A 13,009-nucleotide genomic window follows, 5' to 3' on the forward strand; every position below is an offset into this window, starting at 1 on the left:
TTCCTAGTTACCTATGAATACTTCAAGTCCTGTTCTTCAGAAGTCAAGGGTTAAAACAGACAAAAGAGAATAGCTAAAATATCCTAAAACACAAAATGGACAAGTATAAAACCCTTACCGAGAAATAATATTGATAAAGTTTCTCATGTGGAGTGTTCTGTCCCACCAGGTTGGTAGTGGGAGTGTATTTTAAAAATTAATCCACTGAAAGGAGGAGTATGATTGACTCATTGACGAGGGAGATTTCTAGAATTAACTTTCCCTTGTCTGTACCTAACCCAAAATTGGAACCCTTTAGTTATAGTTTCCATCTTACTAAGAATACTAAGATTTCAAAAATTATTAAATATAAACTACAATCTTAACCTCCCCTCCCTCAGGCTTAAAAAAATGTAGCTACCTGGTTTTCTGAGATAATTATTTTTTGTCTGGAGGAAGAAATTGTTAAGAGTCCGTGTGCACAGGGCTGGGGTTGGGAGTGGGGATGAACTGTAAGTAAAAACAAGGGATCTTACTGGGTGATGGAAATGGTCTAAAACTGTGGTGATGGCTGCACAACTTGGTAAATTTATTTTAAAAAAACATAGAATTTTACATTTGAAATGAGCAATTTTATGCTATATAAATTATGTCTTTATAAAGTTGTTTTAAAAAGAGGCAGTGTGCAGATCTCTGAAAGCCACATCATGCACCTTTTAGTAAGGTATTACTCTTATTTCCTTCTAAATTCTTTCTTGTACTTTAACCCTTGTGGTATCAGATCTTTTTTTAAATCTTACAACCTCTAAAAAAGCTTGCCCCTTCTTTCAGTTTCGCTATGTGTTTCATTATTTTGGTTATTTTATACTTAAAAAATACTTAGGAACTATAACTAGAAGGCAAAATAAATAAAACTCAATTTATTCTGCAGAGCTATATGTAAGAAAGTGAAAAACGTACTTTCCTTCCTCCATTCTTCTCTTCCTTTCACATGCCTACATGTATTTGCTTCCTGGTAAGTTTGCGGGACCCAGGTCTTCTGAGTCTAGATCTGTTGTTCATGCTCATGGACCATATCGGTAGAAATCAGGGGCCTTCCCTGCTGCATCTAGTCATCAGACAAGCCAGTTTTTCCAGTATCTCTTTACCCTTTTTACCCAATGAACTTAAGTATTTGGAATGGTTTACCCTTGTGTATATTACAGGTATCAGATTTAAGAGATTAAAAACTCTGCTTAGTTTTTTATTTTCCTTATAGCTCAAATCTAATCCAAGTGAAAATGAAGAAAAGGAAGCACAGTCTCAACTTATAAAATCTGATGAAATGCAGCGTTTGCGTTCACAAGCACTTAATGCTTTTGGAAGTGGAGATTATACTGCTGCTATAGCCTTCCTTGATAAGATTTTAGAGGTAAGTTTCTTAGATACTGCAGTTGACTAGCCTAACACTTATTGTAAAGCACATTTATATACTTTGACATGTCACATACCACAAAGACCTAGACAGGAGAAAATCAGGTTGGTCCTTGGGCTTTTGCCTCTTAAGTATAAAATAGTGTTCCTAGAGAACAAAATTTGGACTGAAGTTTTCAGTAAATGTACTGAGTGTGCTGTGGCATGAGAGTTAAATATGTTTATAAATTGCTTGCTTTGCTATTTTAGTTGATTTTGTATTTTTTGGGGAAGAAAACTCTAGCGGTTAGATAATGGGATAAAAGATGAAAGAGATGGTTGGAGTAAAAGGAAAAATGATGTTCGGGAGGAAAGAGGAATGTTTAGAGGAAAATGTCTAGAGAATAAGGCAGATAAAGAGTTGATAGTATGTGCTTGTAGTCCTAGTTACTTGGGAGCTGAGGCTGGAGGATCACTTGAGCCCAGGAATTTGTGGCTGCAGTGGGCTGTGATCACTCCACTGTACCCCAGCCTGGGCGACAGAATGGGACCCTGCCTCTAAAAATATTAATAATTGGCTGGGTGTGGTGGCTCATGCCTGTAATCCCAGCACTTTGGGAGGTCGAGGTGGGTGGATCACTTGAGGCCAGAAGTTTGAGACCAGCCTGGCCAACATGGCAAAACCCTGTGTCTAAAAAATAATAATAATAATAATAATAATAATAATAATAATAATAATTAGCTGGGTGTGGTGTGCATGCTTGTGATCCCAGCTACTTGGGAGGCTGAGGCGCTTGAACCTGAGAAGCGGAGGTTGCAGTGAGCCACTACACTGTAGCCTGGGCCACAGAGTGAGACTCCGTCTCAAACAAAAAAAAAAAAAAAAAAAAGTTAATAATAATAATGGTTGATAGGATCCAGAGAGTTCTAGCTAGGGAAACCTAAGTCTAGGTTTCCTTGCCTCTGAAGGATTTAATGACAACTGATTTCCAAAGGAAGTCTACTGAAATATTCAAATGGAAGCAGTCGTAATTCACATTTATTTATGATTTTCACAGTATTTTGATATACAGTTTCATTTAATTTTGGCTCTAAACTTATGATGTATATAGAATGCGCATTTTGTTGATAATTTTACAGAAGATATTGTAATATGGTCCAGTAGAATTCATGTTTTACTGGGTTATTTTGTTTATGCTTTTTTAAGGAAATACAGTTTACATTTTTACGTTCCCATAGACTATCCATTTTGACTTAGTTTATTGTCCATGATATTTATGTATAATGTTGATTTTGATATTTTCGTATATGTGAAAAGCTGATACGACTTTAGAGCAGCTCTAAGAAATATGCAAAGATACTTCCACCAATTATTGATGAGCTCTTGGGTTTATGATTTGAAGAATACTATTGTGTTTACTAAACCCTTATGGACTTTTTGGTAAAATAGGAATGGTGAAGCCTCAACCTCCTGCCCTCTCATGGTATTTTTTCTTTCTTTCTTTCTTTTTCTTTTTTTTTCTTGATATGAGGATTTACTTTTAAGGAGGTGACATTTACAGAAGATAATTTCTTAAAAAAGGTTTATGTTTAGAGACTGGGTCTCTCTCTGTTACCTAGACTGGAGTGCAGTGGTGCGATTGTAGCTCACTGTAACCTTGAACTCCTGGACTCAAGTGATCCTCCCATCTCAGCCTCTTGAGTAGTTGGGACCACCGGTGTGTTCCACCACACCCAGTTAATAATTTTAAACTTTTTATAGAGGTGAGATCTTGCTTTGCTGCCTAAGCTGGTCTGGAATTACAGGCATGAGCCACTGTGCCCAGCTAAGAACTAATGTGGTTATTAGCAGAAAAAAGTATTTTGCCAATGTAGAACCTAGGTTTTATTTTTTGACTACAAATTAGAATTGTTGATTAAGTATAAAAATCTGATAACAGAATATTCTCTTCAAATATGCTTCACTAGGAACAACCCTCCAATAGTAAATGCTATGTTTTCTTATTTTCAGTGTCTTAGAATTATATAATCGAAGGAGGTAAGAAAAGGGCCTTGTTATTATATATATCTCTTCCCCCATTAGAATTCATTTACAACATTTTTGGAGAAACTATTTTGTCACATCAGTTTTATCACATTTAAATTGTATCAGATTTTAAAATAATATTTGCAGTATATAAGTCATCACATTAATTGAGAATGTTTTATGTTGATAAATATGTAGATAAAAAATACATGGAATGCAACAATGAATGCATAATTTATTCTTTCTTAAAGTCTAGTTCTTTTGTTCCTCAAGGTTTGTGTTTGGGATGCAGAACTACGGGAACTTCGAGCTGAATGTTTTATAAAAGAAGGAGAACCTAGGAAAGCTATAAGTGACTTAAAAGCTGCATCAAAGTTGAAGAATGATAATACTGAAGCGTTTTATAAAATAAGCACACTGTACTACCAACTAGGAGACCACGAACTGTCCCTCAGGTCAGTTCCAGTGACACACATGTCTGATCTTTTTTAATTGTTGGCAGTAAGATTACCTGATCTTGTTTTAACATTTTAATATTAAATTAATAAGATGATGGTGGTTAAGGCTGTTTTTATATTGTATATCCATTTATATATTTTGTGTTATTCCCAAGTTATTTTAATTCCACATAGTTTGTTTTCATGAAGCTGCTTATTAAAATAAACAGGAAGGCTCTTATATTTGTAGAAACAAAATGGAGTGTTTACTATATAATGCTAGTAAGTCATTTTAATTTGAATTAATAAATGTATGCATGTTACAATGCCACATATAAATGTATATAATAAATTATAAGTCTCAGTATGGTTTATTGTTTAATCGTTGCAAACAAAAAATACTTCTGTTGTGATTTCTGTGGAAAACTAATTGATTGTTTTGACATGAAGTATTTTCCTTTTTTAAATACATGAACAGTGAAGTTCGGGAATGTCTTAAACTTGACCAGGATCATAAAAGGTGTTTTGCACACTATAAACAAGTAAAGAAACTTAATAAGCTGATTGAGTCAGCTGAAGGGCTCATCAGAGATGGCAGGTGAGAATACGGTTGTTCCAACTGTCCAGCCATTCCTTATGTGTGGGGCTGTGGGCACAAGTGAACTACAGAACTGCTCTTTTACTTCTCAGCCATTGAGAGTTGGGTATTCTAGATAGCCCTGGGCCTTAGCAAAACTACCAGAATTGGACATTTTTGGATTAGGGAAGAATATAAATAATAGTAACTGTGTAGTATCCTTACCAGCAGACTTACTTGTATTATAACAAATATTTATTATCTCCTATATCAGGCACTGAGCTATGTACTGAGGGTGCAGACTTGAACTTGACAATAGTTTTTGTTCTTAAGAAGTTTATAGCATTGCGTGGGAGACAAATATATGAATTGATTATTAAAAGACAATATGATACCAAAGTGATAGAATGTACATAGGATAATTGGAGTACCAAAGAGGAGTATTTACTCCAAACCAGGATGGTAAAGGCAAGGAGTAAAAGAGAAGCTTTTTTTTTTTTTTAGAGAATATGATATATATTTAAATCCTAATCCTAAAGAATAAGTAAGAGTGGACAGAAGTAAGAGGCTGTGTCTGTGTGAGTGTTGTTTGTAGGGGGTTTATAGGCTGGGCAGGAGGACTGAAAAGAGTAGAGGGCACTGCAGACAAAACTGCCTAATAGAAAATAGGCTCCAATTCCTCTACTTTTAGTAGCTTTGTAAGTTGCCATCATGAGAATGCTTTACTCGGTCTCCCCCAACATCTTGCAGACTATAACGCCTTGCAAAACTATAGTACATTGTCACAATCAGGATATTGATGTGGGTGCAGTCAAGATACAGAATAATTCCATCCCAACAAGGACACCTCATGTTGCCCTTATAGCCACACCTACTTCCCTCTTGTTCCTATCCATTCCTTAGCTTGTGGCAACCACTAATCTATTCACTTCTAGAATTTTGTCATTTTAAGAATGTTACATAAATAGAATCATACAATGTATAAACTTTTGGGATTGGTTTTTTTTTTTTTTTTTGAGACAATCTCACTATGTTGCCCACCTGTTCACAGGTACAGTCATAGTACACTCAAGTGATCCTTCTGCCTCAGCGTCCTGAGTAGCTGGGACTTCAGATGCATGCTACCACAGCTGGCAGGATGGGCTTTTTTCCCCCTCATTCGAATTGTCTGGAGATTTATCCATATTGTATCAATAATTCCTCCTTGTTTACTGTTGAGTAGTTTCCATGGTATGGATTTACTGCAGTTTGTTTAACCATTTATCCATTGAAGGACCTGAAGTTGGGAGTTCGAGACCAGCCTGACCAACACGGAGAAACCCTGTCTCTACTAAAAATACAAAATTAGCCGGGCGTGGTGGCGCATGCCTGTAATCTCAGCTACTGTGGAGGCTGAGGCGGGAGAATCGCTTGAACCCGGGAAGTTGAGGTTGCGGTGAGCCGAGATTGTGCCATTACACTCCAGCCTGGGCAACGAGCGAAACTCCATCTCTAAAAAAAAAAAAGTTTTCTGTTTGCAAGTCTGCCCTTTTCAGGTCCTCTGGCTAGACAGAGCAGACTTCTGCAGGTTTTTGTTATTGTCATTCTGTACCTGTTGGCATTTCTGCATTGCTGGAATCTTCAGCTCCAAGTCTGGAATATATGAAACAAAAGAACCCAGGGAACGTCTTACCATGTTTTTCCTCAGGTCCTGAGTCACTAGCTAGTCTGTCTTCTCTCCTCCTTTGAAAGTTTTCTATTTTAAAAAATATACATATAATTTCTAGGGTTTTTTAGTTGTGCTTAGCTGGAGGAATTGGGACAAATACATCTATTCCACTTTCCTAGAAGCTGGCTTTTTTGTTTTCTTCTTTAAGTTCCAGGATGTATGTGCAGAACGTGGAGATTTGTTACATAGGTAAACATGTGCCATGGTGGTTTGCCGCACCTATCAACCCATTGCTTAGGTATTAAGCCCAACATGCATTAGCTGTTTGTCCTGATGCTCTCCCTCCCCTTGCTGCCTGCCCCGCACAGGCCCCCGTGTGTGATGTTCCCCTCCCTGTGTCCATGTGTTCTCATTGTTCAGCTCCCACTTATGAGTGAGAACATGCAGTGCTTGGTTTTTTGTTCCTGTGTTAGTTTGCTGAGGATGATGGAGAAGCTGGCTTTTATTTTAAATGTTTTAGTTAAGCCTGTGTTTTAATACATCAGCATATTTACATATGAAGATTGTAACTCTCTGGGAATAGTGTGCCACCATGGCATAGAAACATATTTTTTAGTTTACTGTTGTTGAGGAGAATAACTGAGTATATAACAGGATTAGTACTTTTTACTGGTTTAAAGAAAATGCTGAAATAGCTTTTATTCTTAGAAAGCTTATACAGTTGGGAATTTAATCAGGTACCTTCTGTGTGAACTACATTGTACTTTGTTGTAAATACTGACATTAATTATATAAAATGGCACATAATGGGTTCCATTATTTTCATGGAAGTGTTTACTGACCAAGAAATAAAACTTGATCTCTGTATTGTTCAAGGTGCTCAGTGTAAGTCAGACTTCAACAGGGTGTTTTACTCAGGTTCGGAATTCTGAGCTTGTTTCTGTCAGGAAATTCTTCTGGTTTGATTGGTACTCACAGGTATGCTTTGTTCTGTCCATCTGCATCTCCTATGGTCATATGTTTTTATTTCCTAACTCTTAATTATGGAGTGTACCTTCTATGGGACTCTAGATTAATAAGGGAAAAGCTGAATCTGAAGCCATGAGCTCATCCAGTTGGATTGATTAAGCAACACATGGTGAAGAGGGGAGGAGCCTTTCTATAGCTCTGGAAATCAAATGTCATCATTTCTTATCATGATTTGCTCATTTCTTAGATACACAGATGCTACCAGCAAATATGAATCTGTCATGAAAACAGAGCCAAACATTGCTGAATATACAATTCGTTCTAAGGAGAGGATTTGCCACTGCTTTTCTAAGGTAACAGTTGACTTGTTCCCAGAAATGTGAAAACTCAACATGTGGAATACCAACCATAAATCCTTGTCTCACATTTCCTTTTAGGACGAGAAGCCTGTTGAAGCTATTAGGGTTTGTTCTGAAGTTTTACAGATGGAACCCGACAATGTGAATGCCCTGAAAGATCGAGCAGAGGCCTATTTGATAGAGGAAATGTACGATGAAGGTAAATCTTTAAGGATTTGATTTGCAGTACCGAAGTGTTGATTAGGAAATTATCACATTTTAAGCTTCCTTTTCCTTAAAACAAGTTTACCAGAGTACCTGGAAATGTTGACAGTTTTAGAAAAATGGCAGAGAACTTGAAAATTACTCTTCCATAGTGGAACCTGAAAGGTGGTATACCGTGTGAGGAAAGAGTTCTGCCATTGAAACCAGTTCAGTACAATAGAAAAATAAATATTTTAGCTTTTTTTGTAGAAAGTTAGGAAAAAAAATAACAAAATAGAAAGTTTAAATTGTAGCTCTCATGTTACCCAGAAGTAATCACTGTTCATTTTGCATTTATCTTTTCCAGCTTTTATCTATGCACATATATTACTCTATATTTTATGCACATATACATATTCTCTGTTTCTCCCTCTCTCTCTATATATATATATACTCTCTCTCTCTCTCTCTCTATATATATATATATATACACACTCAGTGTGTATGAAACATAAATACAGAAAGCATACATACATGTCATATATCCCTAATATAAAATGATCCTCTGTGACCCCAGGCTGTTTAGTAACATAGGACAGCTGCTACCCTATTTTGTTCAAGCCGAATGAAATAACAAGAGATTCCTGCCAGATGTTGTGAGGACCTTGGATAAAAGCAGTGTCCTGTTTTTGGAAGATAACTATAGCATATACAGTAATATACAGTTTTTGAAAAATAGAATCCATATATATATGGATATATATATAGTTTTGTACCTTTTTTCATGTGACACTAAGTTATGAACATTTAAATGAGACAGATTTTTAAAAAAATAAATGAGCCTTATAAGCCCTTATTGCAAATATTTTGTTTCAAATTCAGGTAAAGCATTTTAAATCAAAAACAGTAATTTTCTCTTACAGTTAAATGAAGGGTTCGAATGGTAAAATTTGGTTCGTGATACTCTTTTTAAGGCAAAACTGGTCAATCTCTTTTTCCCTGCTTTCCTCAATTAGAAAAGAATCTTGCTCCTAAGCAAGTTCCCAGTTTCCAGGGAATGATGACAACCTGGTCACTACTATTTGTGGGACATCTTGTGGGGGATTCAGACCTTGAAGTCTCTGAATGAGGCTTGAAATGAATGCAGTCAAACTGATATTTTAATATTCATAAGTATGCTTCAATAAGGCATGTAATCCACATAGAAAATCCCTTTAACATGCTCGTTCTCTTTCCTTTTGAGCTACCATGTCTACTTGGTGAGATGGTTTTACTCTAGGATTTGCATTCCAGTTAGTTTTCGGAACTCTTTATCAAAGATACTTTTGTCATCTGTATGTAAACCCTTAGCTCTCACTGCGAAATTAGAGGAGCTACAGAAGAATATAAAGAGCTTAGCTGTTAAAAAAAAAAAAAAAGGCTAAATCTTGTAGAATGCTAAGTATAATCTGAAAGATGCTTTTGGAACTTGAATGTTAAACTGACTTGCTTTTTGGGGAAACCTGATGGCTTAATTCTGGAAGAAAAAGATGCTTAGTGCTAATTTAATATAATTGATCTGGGTTTTTTTTTTTTTTTTTTTTTGGAAATGGAGTGTTGGCCTGTTACCCAGGCTGGAGTGCAGTGGCATGATCTTGGCTCACTGCAACCTCCACCTCCCAATTGCAACCAATTCTTCTGCCTCAGCCTCCTGAGTAGCTGGGGTTACAGGTGTGTACCACCACGCCTGGCTCATTTGTGTCCTTTTAGTAGTGATGGGGTTTCACCATGTTGGCCAGGCTGGTACCGAACTCCTAACCTCAAGTGATCTGCCTGCCTTGGCCTCCCAAAGTGCTAGGATCAATTGGCCCTGCCCAATTGATCTGTCTTTGAAGTCTGTTGTTTCCTTGAAAAAATTCTTTTCTATAGGAATTTATTAAAGAGAGAGAGAGAATGGTTGCCAGCTCTCTAAATTTGCAAAAGAAAGAAAGAAAGGAAAAGAGCCTGTATAACTGAAACTGACAGGTATTACCTGACTTGTTTGGATTGGAATCAGAGGTTTGGTAAATGATGTAAATAAATAATAATCTTACTTAACTAAGCTAAATAACAGTATGTCTTCAGTTGAAATCTTGAGTTAGAAATATGCTTTCCATATTCTTCTGCTTCCTGGTTTTACCTTTCTTAAATAAGCAATTTAAAATGATGGCAGGTACATAATAAAGAATGAATAGGTTTAGGTTAGTGAATAATGGAACATGGACATTTATTAATTTGGGGCTTATGATAGAATTATCAGGAAACAGGGGATTCCACTCAATAGAAAGCAAGTAAAGTAAGACTTATTTGAGGATGCCTCTGAGATCTTGAAAAATCAAGGGAAACTCTTCAGATCTCTACATGTCTCCATTTTAATAGCTTTTGAGAGGAAAAAACTGACATTGAAGCAGTACTAAAATATTGGCAAAGTTTCTTTGAATATAGGGGTAACTCAGGTGTCCTTATGAAATGATCAGTTATATTTGCTAGAACTTAAGCTGTGTGAGGGCAGAGACCTGTGGCTGTTATATTAACTGATACATTCCTGGTGCTTGTGCTGGCACTCATCTTTGCTGAATGAATGAAGGTAATTTATTTATTATGCAAAAGTCATAGTGCAGAGTATGGAATTTAGAATTAGTCCTGCCTTTGAGTCTGGCTTTGTGCAGTTATTCTTTTTTTCTTTTTTTTTTTTTTGAGATGGAGTCTCGCTCTATATAGCCCAGGCTGGAGTACAGTGGCATGATCTCGGCTCACTGCAACTTCCGCCTTCCTGGTCCCGGTTCAAGCAGTTCTCCTGCCTCAGCCTTCTGAGTAGCTGGGATTACAGGAACTGTGCCACCATGCCCAGCTAATTTTTGTATTTTTAGTAGAGACAGGGTTTCACCATGTTGGCCAGGCTGGTCTTGAACTCCTGACCTCGTGATCCACCTGCCTCGGCCTCCCAAAGTGCTGGTATTACAGGCATGAGCCACCGCACCCGGCCAGTTATTCTATTTTTTATTTTTAATTGTGGTAAAAGATACAATATAAAATTTACCATCTTAACTTTTTACGTGTATAATTTAGTAGAGTTAAATATGCTCACATTGCTGTGAAAAAGATCTTCAGAACTTTTTCATCTTGCAAATCTGATCTCTGTATCCATCAAACAGCCGCTCCTTTTTACTTCTCCCTTGGCCCCTGGGAACCACCATTCTACTTTCTGTCACTATGAATTTGACTATGCTAGATCCTCATATAATGGGAATCATATATTGTTTGTCTTATTTTGCCTGGCATGTTTCACTTAGCATAGTATTCCCCAGGTTCATCCATGTTGTAGCATGTGACAGGATTTCTTTTTAAGGCTGAATAGTATTCCATCGTATGGATATCTCACATTTTGTTTATTAATTCATCCACTGATGAACATTTGTGTTGTTTCTGCCTTTTGGCTATTGGAATGGTGTTGCTATGGATATGGGTGTGCAAATATCTCTTTGAGACCCTGCTTTCAATTCTTTTGGATATTTGGATATCTACCTAGAAGTGGGATTGCACAATCATATGCTAGTTCTTTTTTAATTTTTTGAGGAACCTCCACACTGGTTTCTGTCATGGTTACACCATTTTACTGGTTTCTGTCATGGTTACATCATTTTACAATTTTACCAGCAGTGTAAAGATTCTGATTCTTCCACATCCTTGTCAACAGTTTTTTTTTTTTTTTTTTTTTTTGAGACAGAGTCTTGCTCTGTCGTCCAGGCTGGAGTGCAGTGGTGTAATATGGGCTCACTGTAACCTCTGCCTCCTGGGTTCAGGTGATTCTCCTGCCTCAGCCTCCTTAGTAGCTGGGATTACAAGTGTGTGCCACCACACCTGGCCTTTTTTTTTTTTTTTTTTGTATTTTTAGTAGAGATAGGGTTTCACCATGTTGGCCAGGCTGGTCTCGAACTCCTGACCTCATGCGATCCACCCGCTTCAGCCTCCCAAAGTGATAGGATTACAGGTGTGCGCTACCGTGCTCAGCTGGTCAACATTTTAGATTTTCTGTTTTTTTGATGGTAGCCATCTTAATGGGCTTAAAGTGGTACCTGGTTTTGATTTGTATTTCCCTAATGATTAGTGATGTTGAGCATCTTTTCATATGCCATTTGTATGTTTTCTTTGGAGTATGCCATTTATTTTTGCTATATGGTTTCAATCAAGTCATTTGTTACTTTTTACTCCAGGTATCTGTAAAATAGGAATAAGAATAGTACTTATCTTCTAGAATTGTGGTGGCTATTAAATAAGATGATTCTCAGAAAGTGCTCAGCAACATCTAAATCTGTGATTTCCACTATACTCATTTTCAGGTTGTTTGGAACTTGCATTGACTTTTCTGTATAAACAATATTGTGTGGGATATCTAGCTAGCTTCTTGGACTAACCTGTGACTGCTGCATGAACTCCATTTGACACAGCTGTTACTGTAGGGTTACTAGTAATATCAGTAATTCTGTGAATAGGGCCAAATAGAGTGCTTTCTCTGGATGAAGGCTGGCCTGGGCAAAATTGTGAAAAAGGTAAAGTTTATCTTTTGATTCCCTAGGGTGTTGTCCTGTTCGCAGATTCTTGTGCCCTCCTGCTTATCCTGGAACTCCACCCTGTTGCACCACCTAGGCCCACCCCATCCCGCAGAAGTATTCTGTGTTCAGAATTTATACCGGCCAGGCGCGGTTTCACGCCTGTAATCCCAGCACTTTGGGAGGCTGAGGCAGGTGGATCACCTGAGGTCAGGAGTTTGAGACCAGCCTGGCCAACATGGTAAAACCCCGTCTCTACTAAAAATACAAAAATTAGCCAGGCATGATGGTGTGCACCTGTAATCCCAGCTACTCGGGAGGCTGAGGCAGGAGAATCACTTGAACCCGGGAGGCAGAAGTTGCAGTGAGCCGAGATCACGCCATTGCATTCCAGCCTTGGCAACATGAGCAAAACTCAGCCTCCAAAAAAAAAAAAAAAAAATATATATATATATATATATATATATGCACACACACACACACACACACACACACACACACACACACAGAGACACACACACACACACATAACACCTCTGCATCAGCAGTCTCAGCCCCCAACACAGCTGCGTTTTAGTAAGAGTGGTCAAATTTAAGATATTTGTTAAAAACACTGATTGGTTTCTATTCCTTATGAGATAAACATTTTTAACCCAAAGGAGTCTGAATAGTGGAACTTCAGGCAAGTGCTTGTGCCATCAGGTCAGGCAGCCTACGAGGGAGGTACTGGGGCAACAGGCCTGCCTCCTGGGCGTGAAGGAGACCATTCCCTCTAGCAGATCAGATTTCTCATGGCTGATGCTTTTTTTCAAGGTTGTTAACCAGGGGTTCCTGGCTTCTGTTTATGTGGAGGAGAAGGGGAAGAGATTGG

The 13,009-nt window shown here is 37.6% G+C and overlaps 1 protein-coding gene across 2 annotated transcripts in view; it reads left to right on the forward strand.

Annotated features, from left to right (window-relative positions):
• Positions 1-13,009, forward strand: part of DNAJC3 (DnaJ heat shock protein family (Hsp40) member C3) — a 109,457-nt gene that overhangs the window by 71,010 nt on the left and 25,438 nt on the right. For both annotated transcript variants that reach the window (XM_024230931.3, XM_054529560.2), the window contains exons 5-9: positions 1,238-1,390; positions 3,671-3,852; positions 4,313-4,432; positions 7,276-7,381; positions 7,466-7,586. In XM_024230931.3, the coding sequence (XP_024086699.1) occupies positions 1,238-1,390; positions 3,671-3,852; positions 4,313-4,432; positions 7,276-7,381; positions 7,466-7,586 (682 nt within the window). The remainder of the gene's footprint in view (positions 1-1,237; positions 1,391-3,670; positions 3,853-4,312; positions 4,433-7,275; positions 7,382-7,465; positions 7,587-13,009) is intronic.

The sequence above is a fragment of the Pongo abelii genome, chromosome 14 (assembly GCF_028885655.2).
Source record: "Pongo abelii isolate AG06213 chromosome 14, NHGRI_mPonAbe1-v2.0_pri, whole genome shotgun sequence".
Lineage (NCBI taxonomy): Eukaryota > Metazoa > Chordata > Mammalia > Primates > Hominidae > Pongo > Pongo abelii.